General features: G+C 43.5%; 1 protein-coding gene across 1 annotated transcript in view; it reads left to right on the top strand.

Annotated features, from left to right (window-relative positions):
* The window catches only part of gsg1l (gsg1-like), a 207,117-nt gene extending 193,283 nt beyond the window's left edge, over positions 1-13,834 (top strand). Inside the window, exon 4 of the mRNA XM_043711014.1 lies at positions 13,682-13,834. Within this exon, the coding sequence (XP_043566949.1) occupies positions 13,682-13,827 (146 nt within the window). The 3' untranslated portion in view covers positions 13,828-13,834. The remainder of the gene's footprint in view (positions 1-13,681) is intronic.
* Positions 13,835-15,732: the final 1,898 nt, after the last annotated feature.

Genomic DNA, 15,732 nt, shown 5'->3' with positions numbered 1-15,732 from the left:
TTTCCTCCGGGTGCTCCGGTTTCCTCCCACAGTCCAAAGATGTGCAGGGTCAGGTGAATTGGCCATACTAAATTGCCCATAGTGTTAGGTAAGGGGTAAATGTAGGGGTATGGGTGGGTTGCGCTTCAGTGTGGACTTGTTGGGCCGAAGGGCCTGTTTCCACACTCTAATGTAATCTTCTAAAATAATCTAAAAATCTATATTGAACTGGAGCTGGAATCCTATCTGTGATCTTACTGCCAAGTAAAAATAGCGTGGAAGAGAACCCCGTCTGGAAGAAACTGTTCTTCAGGGTTGAGATGTAGCAGGAGTGGGGTTTTTTTTTTGTCTTGCTTATATTTTAAGAGAGAGAGGGTAAAACATCCACATTTGATCTCTATCGGCAGACTATAGGGAACCAAGGGAACAGGTGGGAAAGTGGAGTTGAAGCCTAAGCTCTGCCAGGATCACATTAAATGGTGGAACAGGTTCAATGGGCTGAATGGTCTTCTCCTGTGTTGTAAAAGGTAACGGTTCTGAAACTGCTAATGTTATACGTTTCATTAACCACCAGCCAATCTGATGATGTCGTAGAGTGAGAGGTAGGGATAGGGCCGATAATCTTAGGGGCAACAAGGAGTGCAAACCAATGTCCACAGCCCTCCTCATAGTCTTAGTAGCAATGTCCAACAAATGAATGCACCTTGTGCATGATTTTAATATGCAATAAACTGCATCTTGTTAAGTCATGAGCCACTTCTCGTTAAGGCTCACTAGCAGTCCATCCTCTAACACCAGTTCGACCCTTGGGCGCAGTCAGAGGAAAGAAGATTGATGATAGCATCTTTCGATCCCAAAACTCCACATCCTGCTCCATTTCCCCGTGTTTCTCTTTTTTTTTTTAGATTACATTACAGTGTGGAAACAGGCCCTTCGGCCCAACAAGTCCACACCCACCCGCCGAAGCGAAACCCACCCATACCCCTACATTTACCCCTTACCTAACACTACGGGCAATTTAGCATGGCCAATTCACCTGACCCTGCACATCTTTTGGACTGTGGGAGGAAACCGGAGCACCCGGAGGAAACCCACGCAGACACGGGGAGAACGTGCAAACTCCACACAGTCAGTCGCCTGAGGCGGGAATTGAACCCGGGTCTCAGGCGCTGTGAGGCAGCAGTGCTAACCACTGTGCCACCGTGCCGCCCACTTCTTCCTCTTTAAGCTGTCGGAGGGTTAGTAACCCTCAATAAGGAGCCTCTTTGTTGTAAACCACCATGCAGTCATGAAAGATTGAAGAAAAAAACAATAGCTCCACTGGAAACGATGCAGAAGGCATGTAGTTCCAGAGGTCTTACCCCTGGCTAACAGTTCAACACAACTCCTGACTGCACCTCACCAGTGAATGACAGTGAAGCAGCAATGTGCTGTGGCCAAGAGAATATTACAGCAGAACCAGCCTGTTAACTCATTTCGACAGCAGTTATCAATGTCTTTTGAATCAAATCAAATTTAATACTCAGCAGATTGAACGTTATCTTCGAGGAAAATGTAATTTTCCCATCAGTAAGCTCTTTTCAGTGTTCTGTCAGTTAATTTTTAATCAACGTCTAAATATTCCACTTTAAATTATCAGACACTAATCAAAACTAAAACTTAATGCCTTTTTTTTTGCATCATCATGTTCAAGCACTAAAGGGGATTAAAGAAGGCAGCTCTCAGTCGGTCAAAGTCTCACTCACTGGGCAATAAGTCACAGAAAATAATGTTTCAAATGATTCCATTTTAATGTCTAATAGAATATTGTTGACATAAAATGGGTTTTAATTGGAGGACAGTGAGTTAAATACAATTTGTTAATGCTGTGAATCTCTTAGTACAAAACCCCGGGTTTTAGGCAAATAATTTCTTGTAGCTGTTTAACTACAACAGGATAAGCCAAATAGAGACAGTGTTTCACAACATAATGCTACTCCCTCCAGGCTGTGTTCTGAATCAAAGCTGATTGATGTTCAGTTGAAAAGCATCCTCAGTTGGTTGGCTGTAAGGTTCCCATGTGGAACAAAGGGTTCTTATATGGTCTGTTCCCACCTCTTCCCAACCCCACCCCCCCAAAAAAACTCCTGGCTTCATTCAGCTTCTGGTGAAGGAATTAACTCATTCTAGAATACAGACAGCAACACTCCATCTTTCACTGGGGGGTCTACTCTTCCGGACCAAGCTGAGGTATTGCTGACCTGACAATAGGGCTGCTTGCTTACTGTCTCAAACAAGCTCAGAGTGCTGTAAAACCTAAACTATCCAGAAATGGTGTGTGACATGAAACCACAAGAAGACCTTCATTTTCTTGTCCACTGCCATACTGAAATGGCCCACAGATGCCGTTCTGGATTGGCCTAGTTTTTGTGACAGGCAAACTCTGGGAGATGTCAAACTTGGCTCTCCCATTCCTGCCAGCCCCTTCGGAATGCAACACAACTGTGACACAAAATAAAGGTGCTGTCCTATTCGGCAAGAACAGATGAGTGATTGGGGTTAAACCCAATTCATAAAGGAGTGCTCACTGGATATTGCAGCAACAGGGAGGAAACTTCACTCTGCACCGTACTGTCAGTGGCTGTAGAATAGTGTGATCGTAGAATCCCTACAGTGAGGAAACAGACTGTTTGGCTCAACAAGTACACACTGACTTTTCGATGAGTAACCCACCCAGAACCATTCCCCTACCCCATTACTCTACATTTTCCTTGACTAATGCACCTAACCCATACATCCCTGAACACTATGGGCAATTCGCCTAACCTGCACATCTTCACACAGACTCAGTGAGAATGTGCAAACCCCGCACAGACAGCCACCCAAGGCTGGAATCGAACCCAGGTCCCTGGCGTTGTGAGGCAGCAATGCTAACCACGGATGCTGATAGTGAGTCTGAAAAGTATGTCAAGGTTCCATTCCCCAAAGTTATCAAAGAAAGCTAATCCTTCCAAAAAACTAGCTACCTCACTCTATGTTGAATGCTTCATTTGTGCTGGATGAAAATGAACTGTTTAATTTCTGACAGTGTTAAAATACCAGTTTGTTCAGGTCAGAATATGGGTCATTCCCTTTTCCGAAGATGTGCAAGTTAGGGTGGATTGGCCATAGTGTCCAGGGATGGGCAGGCTAGGTGGGTGAGCCACGGGAGATGCAGGGCGACAGAGATAGGGTAGGGGAGTGGGTCTGGATAGGATGGTCTTCGGAGGGTTGGTATGGAATTGATGGACTGAATGGCCTGCTTCCACACTTCTATATAGTCACCTCTTCACTGCTGTCTATGGCTATTATAGCATCTATAATAGGGATTCTATGATTCAATAATAGCCATGGACAGCAGTGAAGCAGCAAGTTAAGAATATCAAAATCAACAACGTCTAGCTATCCAAGCAAGCAAATACTAAGTCTGGGCAAAAACCCTGGATGCTTCATTCCTTGGCTCAAGGTGCCAAGCTCAGTTGTAGTTCTACTATTCGTGACCCTTTGAAGATCAACCACCTCAGTAATCACCAAAGAAAAGAGGGTTTGAATGTTAAGGAGAGATTGGATAGGCTGGGACTTCTTTCACTGGAGGATAGGGGTGACCTTATAGAGACATATAAAATCATGAGCTTTATAGATAAGGCGAATGGCAGCGATCTTTTCCCTAGGATTTTGGGATTTTTAAGGTGAGAGGAGAAAGATTTAAAAGACATGTGGGGGCAACTTTTTTACACAGAGAGTGGTGCATGTGGGGAATGAACTTCCAGAGGAAGTGGTGGATGCGGGTACAGTTACAACGGTTAAACAGCATTTAGATAAGTACATGAATAGGAATGTTGGGATGGATTTGAGCCAAGTGCAGGCAGGTGGGGCTAGTTCAGTTTAAGATTATGGTCGGCATGGACTAGTTGAACCAAAGGGTCTGCTTCCATGCTGTAGGATTCTATGAAAAGGTTTACCTGCTTAAGTACAAACTAAGAAATATACTCCCCAATCTCAGTCTCAGCAAAGCCTTTGGCAAATACATATAAATTACAGACTTTAAAAGCTAACGGTAAAGTGCACTAATGATTACCAGACTGCTCTCTCTCGATAAGCACATCCAGAAATGCTTTTCAATTTAGGCTTTTTTTTGTTATAATAGTAATTTTAATGGCATTTGACATTGAGCCTTGTTCAGAATTACTTTTTTGTTGTCAAGTTGCTGGGACAAGTTACTGATAAAGTCATTGTAAGGGAAAAGGAGCCATGAACGAATATGAGTCAAATGTGTGTCTCCAATCTCAAATGTGTGTAAGATGGTGGAACTCACAGTGCAAGGACTGGGAAACGAGGTCCGATAAGGTGCAGAGCAAGAAAATGAAAAGGGGGGAGAAATGACTGGATTAAGAGCTAGCAAAGAAGAGAAATTGTAAAGTACTACGCAGTTAGCTCTTCTATACCGTGGTGGTTGCATACTTGAGTAACCCCGCATTATAGAAAAATCTTGCTTTCGAAACAGCACTTAAAGTGTTGGCGATGTTACATGTTTTTTGAAGTTTGTGCTTCAGAAACAACAGCCCCCATTCATCAATTGCGTAACAGTGAATTTGTGTTGACAAGACGGTGTTATAGCAGAACAATTTGTTTATATATATATATTTAATTTCTAATTTTAATACTCAATATTTTGAAATCTCAACCAATAATTGAATCACAGAATTGTTAAAGTGCAGGAGGAAGCAATTCAGCCTATTGAAATTACATCAGTTCTATTGCCAAGCACAATTGCCTGCCTTTTCCCATATGCCTGCATACCATTTCTATCCAAATAACCATCCAGTGCGCTCTTGAATGAGTCAATTGGATCAACCTCCATCCACATCTGTCAGTACCTTCCTGGCCCTCGCTGTGAGATATAAAGATTTCACTCACATCACCTTTGCTTTGTTTGCACACCATTTTAAATCTTGACTTAATCAGAGGTGAAAAAGGAATCTGTATTTGTAATGGTTTTCGGAGTCAGAAATGTTGTTTGGAAATCATTATCAATTATCACATTGTTAAAATAATCAAGATGACAACAAACATGATTGTTTGACAGTGATGTAACTTGCACCTGTTTAAAAGCAACTTCATGGTGAGAAAAACTGCAGATGCTGTAAATCAGAAACAAAAGCAGAAATTTGCTGGAGAAGCTCAGCACGTCTGGCAACCACGGCGCAGGGAAATCAGAGTTAACGTTTTGAGTTGAGTGACCCTTCCTCAGTCATTGCATTTCAGTACTGAGCCAGAAAGATGCTGCCTTTGCAAGACAGTAACAGTACATGTATATTTGCAAGGGATGAGAGGTGCGACTCAGATAAAATCTATTAGATTTCCATGCAAATCTGTCCCCGGTTAAAGTTGCTTACTGTATTTACAAACAAAAAATAAAGAACATCGTTAGATTTGCTGTTATTTTGATAATAAAGTAATTTGGTTTCCAAACCAGTACGGTTTTTGCAACAGTGCATAAAAAAAATGTAGAATGAACAAGTGCTTCAATTTATTTTGCTATAATCTTGTGCTGTTGCAAAAAGATTGACCTACAATGGCTTCACTTTGCCTTTTACATGAATTAAAAAAAAAACTAAACATATGTCTGAAAGAGTACAGCACAAATCATACTCCCAGAGTGCAGGGGAGGTGGAAGAGATGGAGCAAATTTCGATTTGAAATGCCTGAATATTGTCAGAAAGGCAGAAACGCCAAAGGAAATAATGGATCCCATCATTCGGAATTTCTCTGAAAGAGTGGTTTGGATGAGACTTCCTGCTGATGGTAAAAATTGGAAGTTCATTGTACAATGCTTGTAATTTTCTGTCTTGAAATGCACAGTGAGATAAAGGAAGATTTGTACCACTAGGTTTGTAAGGATATTGATGGCAAGTAAAACTCCCGCTTATCCTCAAATTCACAACTTACCTCTAAGGTGTTTCTAATGAAATCCTCTGTATAAAAATGAAAGTAAATATTGCATAGTATATACCGAGATCTATAACTGACAGGCAACTCATTTGTTAGTTTCCTGAGTTGATGTAAGTTGAAGAATTATTTTGATGCAAATACCTAACTGTATTCAACAGTGCCAGGTCTGATTTTCCAACACTCTTGTTTGACTCACCACTTTAATGGAAAGGAAGAGCTTCACATTTTTACACGGAGCAGCACATCATGGGAGGCAATGGCCTGGTTGCTAGACTATTAATCCAATAAGTCAAGTAATGTTCTGGAGACCCCAGTTCAAATCCCCATGGCAGAAGATGGAGGTTGAATGCAATAAAAACTTGGAATTATGTGTCTACTGATGACCAGGAAACTGTTGCCGAATGTCGAGAAAAGCCCATCTAGATTATCAATGTCCTTTAGGGAAGGAAACTGCCATCTTTACCTGGTCAGGCCCTACATGTGACTCCAGACCCTCAGCAATGTGGTTGGCTCTTAACTGTCTTCTGGGCAATTAGGGATGGCCAATAAATGTTGGTCTTGTCAGTGATGTCTACATAACAAGATAGGAACTAGGAGTAGGAACAGGCAATTCAGCCCCTCAAGTCTGATCCTCTATTTGATAAAATTATGGTTGACCTCATCTTGGACTCAATTCCACTTTCCTGCCCATTTTTCTTTAAGCTGCTACTAAGTAAAAATCTGTCTCACTGCTCCTTAAATTTATGTCCCAGCATCCATGCACTCTGGGATAGTGAATTCCACAAACCCTTGACCCTTTGAGAGAAGTTATTTCTCCTCATCTGTTTTTTTTTAATCTGCAATGTCTTATCGTAAAACCGTGATGTCTCATTCTAGATTGTCCACGTGAGGAAACATCCTCTCTACGTCTACTTTGTTGATCCCTTTCGCATTTTATACACCTCATGTGGATCTCCTCTGGAGAGTATAGGCCTGAACTACTCAATGCCTGTTCATAATGCAAGCACCTCATCGCTGGAATCAATCTAGTGAACCTCCTTTGCCTCCGTTACAACTACATGCCCCCTCAAGTAAAAGACTCAAGACTGTCTGCAGTACTCCAGGTGTGGTCTCACTAACACCTCATTCAGTCGCAGCAACACTTCCCCACTTTTATTCTCTATCCCTCTATCAATAAATGCCAAAATTCCCTTTGCCCTCCTTATTACCTGCTGTACCTATATACAGGTTTTCTGTGCTTCATGTACAAGGCCACCCAGATCCCTCTGCACTGAAACACTTGTGGAGTTAATTTACAAGTTAGTCGAGCTGTACAGGAGTTAGTCCGCGTTTCACAATATCTAAGCCTTCCTGGTAATTATCTGCTAAACTGCAGCAGAGCACTCTGAATTCTCTGCTTTAAATGGAGACTTTTGGAAGGTTCCCGGCAAAGGGGAATCCGAATTTTCAATTTCCCAGGAAATGGCCTTGGTTCCTGCGACATCAGGGATTCCAGAGGATCCCAGCGTTCAACTCCACAACTCCCATAAATCCTGCAGAAATGACTACCCAGCCATTGGAAAGTCTGGGCCAATCGTTTTACAAATGTCATTGTGGATGGTAACCGGGCTTGTTAACTATTTCACAGTCCTAATGTGGAGATTAACTTCACTAGGTCGGCTGATTACTCACGATAAGAGATGCCCACTGTGAACATAACTCATGATACCATTGTGCAGTCACTGCCTTCCCCACGATTTGGTGGCTCAGTGGTTTGCACTGCTATCTCACAGCGCCACGGACCTGGGTTCGATTCCAGCCTTGGGCGATTGACTGTGCGGGTTTCCTCCGGGTGCTCCGGGTTCCTCCCACAGTCCAAAGATATGCAGCTTAGGGTAGATTGGGCATGCTAAATTAGAGGCACAGTGATGTATAGCATAGAAACAGACCCTCCCACTCCACCAAGGATATGCAGGTCTTTGGACTCCTCCATCGCCAGACCACAACAACACGACGATTGGAGGAAGAGCGCCTCATCTTCCGCCTAGGAACCCTCCAACCACAAGGGATGAACTCGGATTTCACCAGTTTCCTCATTTCCCCTCCCCCCACCTTGTCCCAGTCAAATCCATCGAATTCAGCACCGCCTTCCTAACCTGCAATCTTCTTCCTGACATCTCCGCCCCCACCCCTGTCTGACCGATCACCCTCACCTTGACCTCTTTCCACCTATCACATTTCCGACGCCCCTCCCCCAAGTCCCTCCTCCCTACCTTTTATCTTAGCCTGCTGGACAAACTTTCCTCATTCCTGAAGAAGGGCTTATGCCCGAAACGTCGATTCTCCTGTTCCCTGGATGCTGCCTGACCTGCTGCGCTTTTACAGCAACACATTTTCAGCTCTGATCTCCAGCATCTGCAGTCCTCACTTTCTCCCCATAAAAACAGACCCTTCAGTCTAAATTATCCATGCTGACCAGATATCCAAAGTTAATCTTGTCCGATTTGCCAACATTTGGCCAATATCCCTCTGAACCCTTCTTATTCAAATACCCATCCAGATGCCTTTTAAATGTTGCAATGATACCAGCCTCCACACTTCCTCTTGCAGCTCATTTCATATATGCACCACCCTCCATGTGAAAAGGTTGCCCCATAGGTCTCTTTCAAACCTTTTCCCTCTCACCTTAAACATTTGCCCTCTAGTTTTAAACTCCCCCATCCCAGGGAAAAGACTTTGTTCACCCTATTCAAGCCAATTGTGTCCAGCTGCGCTGATCTGCACCGGGAACATTAATTCAGACAGGATGTGATTGATATCCACTAGATGGGAGCTGGGTGCGTATACCCTGATGAAGGGCTTAAGACTGAAACATCAACTTGCCTGCTCCTCGGATGCTGCCTGACCTGCTGAGCTTTTGCAGCCCCACGCTATTCAACTTTGACTCTCTGCAGTCCTTACTTTCTCTCGATAGCTGGCTGCAGCAGACTATCATGGAACATAAATTAGTCTTTGGCCCTGGTGCCAGAATTTGCTTGTCAGGGCAAACTTCAGCCTCTATTCAAATCATAGAACCCCTTGAGTGCAGGAAGAGGCCATTCAGCCCATTGAGTTTGCTCCAACCCTCCGAACAGTATCCTACCCAGTCTCGCAGTGAAAATTCCTCTTTTAAAATGCTCAATGCAAATTGAACTTAGCCAAAGGGAAGTTAGATGCAGCCCATTATGTTTAAACTTTGCCCCTAATATCACCAAATGTACAAGTTACATTGAAATTACATTTTATATTACAGCACAATTTGAAACCTCAAATTAAAAAAAAGGAAGACACATGAATCAGGGAATGAAGACAGAATCAGAGTTAACTTCCCGAGTTCAGTATGACTTCTTCAGAACTACAATATAATTCCTGAATCTGTCCTCTCTCAAAATTTATTTTGTGCATTGATTAAGAGCAAATGTCAATCGAACTTTCAAATCAATGGAAAGTGTTTTTGTGTAACATTTCGCCCACGCTAAAAGTAGTTTGTTTTTTACATAACACGTTCGGAGAGTTAACAAGTCAACTAGATGCTCAGTCCCAAAAGATTTCAAGAATTTACATCTTATAGCTGCATAATATGCAGTATGCTTTCACTGATCTGGTGTCATGGCTTCACTGTCAAGACAGGAATACCTTCTCAAGGGGGCCAGCAGTTTTCTTCCCAACCCTCTTTACAATATTTGCAATTTTAGAAATCTGCAAAGTGAGATGGCAGAGTGAATAGGGGGAAAAGCAAAATACTGTGGAATGTTGGAAAACTGAAGGAAAACAAAAAATGCTGGGAAGACTCAACAGGTCTGGCAGCCTCTGTGGAGAGAGAACTAACATTTTAAATCAATGACACATGATCAGAACTGAGAAAGGTTAGAAATGTAATAGGGTCTAAGCAATGCATGGGTGAAGCAAAAGAGCAGAAGGGAAAATCTTTGACTGGGTGAAATACAGATTAGATTAAATGACAAAGGAGTTAATTGTGTAAAACTGAAAGGAAAGGCGGTTACAAAATAAGTTATGGATCAAGAGTAGGTATGCATAATAAAGTCATGAATAGTTGCCTTTAGGAAGGATAGGATAAAGGGGAATGAGACAAGATAGAAAAAGATAGCAAACAGCAGAGTAAAAGGAACCAAATGGAGCAGAGATAATGGTCTGTAAATGTTGAATTCAATGTCGACTCGAAAGTGCCCAGTTGGATATTCTTAAGCTTGCGTTGAGCTTTGTTGGAACACTGCAGGCGGTCAAGGACAGAGTGAGAGAAAGTTGGTGAATTAGATTAACAGGAAACTCAGGGTCAAGGCTATGGACTGCAAAGCAGTTACCTGGAGTGTATTACATCTCTTCGCCATTGAGAAAAATGTCAAGTCAGACCTCTGTGCTACAGGGGCTCAAAGTATTCATAGCAGCTTTCAGAAAAAAAAGAGCAAGGAGATGTTTTGGTGAACGTTCAGCATGAATCTCAGCCTCTGTCAGGGGTGGACCACATAGACAGAGCCAACCTCAGTTTCTGCTGGGCTGCACTGCTTCGCAGACGAGTGTACTGCTTATTGCAGAATTGTACTGAAGACTGTTTCCTTCCTGGAAGTAAAAGGTATTGAGGGTCCCATTATTATTCAAACATGCTATTGCAATCACCGTAATCCAAAAGAATGACTAAATTTACCAAACAACCCACAAACGATGGCACCACCAACTGGATTTCACTTCTCGTAACTTGAATGTTGCTGAAAGAGAAGGCACATTCTGTCAAATCTTTCTATCCTCACGACTGCTTCAGAATCTGAGGAGTTGTGTATGGTGCTGAACATTGTGCAAACACCCCTGCTTCTGACCTTGTGATGGAGGGAAGGGCATTGATGAAGCACCTGGAGATGGTTGGGCCCAGGACACCACCCTGAGGAACTCCTGCAGAGATGTCCTAGAGCTGAGATGGCTGACTTCCAACAACCACAAGCATTCTCCAGATAGCCCGGGCTTCTTGATGTCATATTCAGTGAAATTCTGCATTGATGTCACGGGTAGTCATTCTCACCTCAACTCTGGAGTTCAATTCCTTTATCTATATTTGGAATAACATAGAACATAGAACATTACAGCACAGTACAGGCCCTTTGGCCCTCGATGTTGCGCTGCCCTGTCATACTAATCTGAAGCCCATCCCACCTACACTATTCCATGTACGCCCATTTGCCTGTCCAATGATGACTTAAATGCGCTTAAACTTGGCGAACCTATTACCGATGCAGGCAAAGCATTCCATACCCTTACTACTAGGAGAAAGTGAGGACTGCAGATGCTGGAGATCAGAGCTGAAAAATGTGTTGCTGGAAAAGCGCAGCAGGTCAGGCAGCATCAAAGGAGCAGGAGAATCGACGTTTTGGACATTAGCCTTCCTGAAGAAGGGCTGATGCCCGAAACGTTGATTCTCCTGCTCCTTTGATGCTGCCTGACCTGCTGCGCTTTTCCAGCAACACATTTTTCATACCCTTACTACTCTCTGAGTAAAGAATAAGGTCAACAGTTGTCAGTGAATGATGATTGTGGAGAAAGTGACTCTTGATAGCTCTGTTGAGTACACCTTGCTGATGACTGAGAGTAGACTTATGAGGTGGATATGTTATGCTTTTTTGTGGACAGGACACATTTGGCAATTAGAAGCCACATTCATTCAAATCATCAAGAATGTAATGTTGTTTCAGCTTCTCCACATTGACTTTCTTATTCATACCTACTCTTGATCCATAACTTATTTTGTAACTGCCTTTCCCTTCAATTCTACACAATTAACTGCTTTGTCATTTAATCTAATCTGTATTTCGCCCTGTCAAAGAGATTCCCTTCTGTTCTTTTGCCTCACCCATGCATTGCTTAGACCTATTACATTTCAAACCTTTCCCATGGGTCATTGATTTAAAATGTTAGTTCTCTCTCCACAGAGGCTGCCAGACCTGTTGAGTCTTCCCAGCATTTTCTGTTTTCCTTCAGTTTTCCAACATTCCACAGTATGTTGCTTTTCCCCCTATTCATCACTCTGCCATTTCACTTTGCAGATGTTTAAAATTGCAAATATTGTAAAGAGGCTTGTGGAAAAAACTGCTGGTCCCCTTGAGAAGATATTCAGATAGTTAGGGCTTTAGGTGTTCCAAGTGCAGCTCTTAGAATGCCCGCCTTCATTGCACCAGCATTCCCTCTAACTTACTTACAGCAGCACAGGCCTCTGACCCCGGTTTGTGTAGTAACTCCCAGAACCGGAAGTACATGCCCGCAATCAACGTGCCACTATCAATCACTGTGAGCGGAACCATGGAATGGCTCACACGTGTGCGCCAATGCAGCTTAGAGGTAGGTGCTGCTCTCCTAGCTTGACGGTAATGGCGGGCTGAGAATTAAGCCAGGCAATGAGGTGAGCTGATGCCAGGCAATGCCTGCTGCTGATGGTGAACAGTGCCTCACGGATGCCCAGGTTTGGGTGTTTAGTTCCGTTTGTACCTGTCCTATTTAGCATGGCAGTAATGGGGAGGGCAGTCATCCTAAATGTGAGAATGGCTCCTTGTCTCCTGTCCAGCAGACAGATGCAACTAAGACAGCTAGATTAGTGAGAATGAGGTGAGGAAGGTTTTTGTTCCTCTGGTAGCTTCCCTCTAAAGCTACCGCCAGCTCCACACTCCTCCTGATGTCCAGCTCAGACAGTCCTGGTGCAACTGAGCTATGGTGCTACTGCTGATGGCTATTCAAATTCCCCCACCCAAGGAACATTCTATCTCACTCTCTGTGTTTCCTCATGGGATAGTATTGATTCGCCACCTGAGGGGATGAGTGAGGTGGGTTTTGTCAGTGGGTGGTAATCATCGGGAGGTTTCCTTAACCATGTTTGACCTGCAGCCGTGAGAACTCATGGGATCCGGAGTCAATGTTGAGGGTTTCTTGTGCAACACCCTCATGACTGTGTACCAACATGCCACCAACTCTGTTGAGTACATCCTGTCTCACTGACAGGAAAGACCCAGTGATGGAGATGCTGGTGTCTGGAATATTGGCTATGAGGTACGATACAGTGAATGAATGTAGATGAGGTGGCTCTTTAATGAGTTGGGGTTACGGCTCTCCCAAGTTTGGCCCAAGATCAGCATCTGATAGTAAGTTGGATGTAGAAAGGTGTATCTTTATCATTTCATATGATGAGGTTAATCCCACAAGATCCATCAGATTTTATTCATAACTGACATCTCTGCAGCAGTTTGATACACATGAATGGATTGATTGGATATTTGAGAAGGAAATCAGTCTGCTGTGGGTCTGGAGTCATATGTAGGCCAGACCTGATTTCCTTGCTGAAGAATGTTAATGAGATTTTACAACTACCGATAATATTTAATGGTCACCTTTAAATTCCAGAAATATCAATGAGTGAAATTGAAATTCCAGCAATTGCTGCAGTGGGATTCAGTCATTAGCCTAGGTCCTTGGATGACTAATTCTGTGGCATTATCACTGTGCGACCCGGCTTGATGCTTTGACTGACGTAAAGTAGGCTCTGAGGGGATTATATGTATGGTACGGGGTTTCAGTTATTTTGTGCTCAATGCTGGTGGCAAGACTGACATTACCATCCTTCAAGCTTTCATTGTCAATGCACAAAAATCTTCCCCAATGTTTTACAAAACGCTTTTCAGTTGACTTTACAAGCGTGCGCTTTGTATTTCTCTCTATCCAGGTCTGCTCGGAATGGTGGCTCATGTGATGTACACTCAGGTGTTCCAGGTGACAGTTAGTCTTGGACCCGAGGACTGGAGACCACACTCCTGGGATTACGGCTGGTCGTTCTGGTACGAGGTTTCACATCTTTTCAATATCACGTGAAGACATGTACGCCTCTGGTGACTGAAACATTTTTCAGGATGTGAATTACAACTGCTTCTCGGTTTTAATGACGGGCGTTGACTTTTATTTGACCTGTCCTTTGCATGTTACTCCTTTGATTACTCAGTGTTGAGATTGAAGTAGGGTCTGCTACTGCAGTCAGGCAATGCAATGTCAGCTAATTAATTTAGATTAGATTACTTTTTAGATTAGATTACTTACAGTGTGGAAACAGGCCCTTCAGCCCAACAAGTCCACACCAACCCGCCGAAGCACACCCACCCAGACCCATTCCCCTACATTTTTACCCCTGCACCTAACACAGGCAATTTAGCATGGCCAATTCACCTAACCTGCACATTTTTGGACTGTGGGAGGAAACTGGAGCACCCAGAGGAAACCCACGCAGACACGGGGAGAATGTGCAAACTCCACACAGTCAGTCACCTGAGGTGGAAATTGAACCTGGGTCTCTGGCGCTGTGGGGCAGCAGTGCTAATGGTGTGGAGATGACTAAGGAAGGATTTATACATATAGAAAGATAGAGGGCATTATTTTCTTAATTGACATGTCTCAAGTAATCTCCAATTTCAGCAAATGGAACTTGGGAAGCCATTCTCTGAAAGAATTTTCCAAATCTGCATTAGGGGGCTTCATCGAGTGCCTACAGTGCAGGTAGAGGCCATTTCAGCCCGATAAGTCTGCAGACTCTGAAGAGTATCCCAACACCCTTACTGCACTATCCCTATAAATTCACCTATCCTTTGCAATGTTAGAATCTCCGTAAAGATCGAAACACTTAAAATGTCCAAACTTCCAGTGAATAAGTGGAAGAACGAGAGGGAAAGAAATAATGTTTAAGACTTTACTGTAAAATGGAAACTGAAAGCAACATTAACTAAATGTCATTTGTGTAGACAAATTATACTTCGGCACAGAACCTTTCCCCTTTTTTAAGTAGAGTTATAGAAAGCCTACAGTGCAGAAAGAGGACATTCAGCCCATCAAATCTGCACCTCATCCCATGCAGACCCAATTTACCACAGAAAGTTATTGGCGCCAGTCTGTTAGATATAGTCGAGAGGGAGCTGGATATGGCCCTTGCAGCTAAAGGGATCAAGGGTATGGAGAGTAGGATACTGAGATTGCATGATCATATTGAAAGGTGGTGCAGGCTCAAAGGCCTACTCCTGCACTTGATTTCTATAACTAACCCACCTTGCTTGCACAATTTAGCCTGGCCAACCCACCGAACCTGCACAGCTTTGGGCCTGAAGGAGGGAACCGGAGCAAACCCACGCAGACACCGGGAGAATATGCAAACTTTACACGGACAGTCACCTGAGTCTGGAATCAAACTTGGGTCCCTTGTGCTGTGAGGCAGCAGTGCTAACCACTGAGCCAAACATCTGCTTCAGCATATTAGAACATAGAACACTACAGCGCAATACTGGCCCTTCGGCCCTTGATGTTGCACCAACCTGTGGAACCAATCTGAAGCCCATCTAACCTAAACTATTCCATTCTCGTCCATATGTCTATCCAATGACCATTTAAATCCCCTTAAAGTTGGCGAGTCTACTACTGTTGCAGGCAGTGCATTCCATGCCCCTACTACTCTCTGAGTAAAGCTACCTCTGACATCTGTCCTATATCTATCATCCCTCAATTTAAAGCTATGTTCCCTTGTGCGAGCCATCACTATCTGAGGAAAAAGGCTCTCCCTGTCCACCCTATCTAACCCTCTGATTATCTTGTATGTCTCAATTAAGTCACCTCTCAACCTTCTTCTCTCTAACGAAAACAGCCTCAAGTCCCTCAGCCTTTCCTCGTAAGACCTTCCCTCCATGCCAGGCAACATCCTAGTAAATCTCCTCTGAATCCTTTCCAAAGCTTCCACATCCT

Source organism: Chiloscyllium plagiosum, chromosome 21 (genome assembly GCF_004010195.1).
Source record: "Chiloscyllium plagiosum isolate BGI_BamShark_2017 chromosome 21, ASM401019v2, whole genome shotgun sequence".
Lineage (NCBI taxonomy): Eukaryota > Metazoa > Chordata > Chondrichthyes > Orectolobiformes > Hemiscylliidae > Chiloscyllium > Chiloscyllium plagiosum.
Note: the sequence above shows the minus strand (reverse complement) of the source record. Positions and strands in the feature narration are given on the sequence as shown.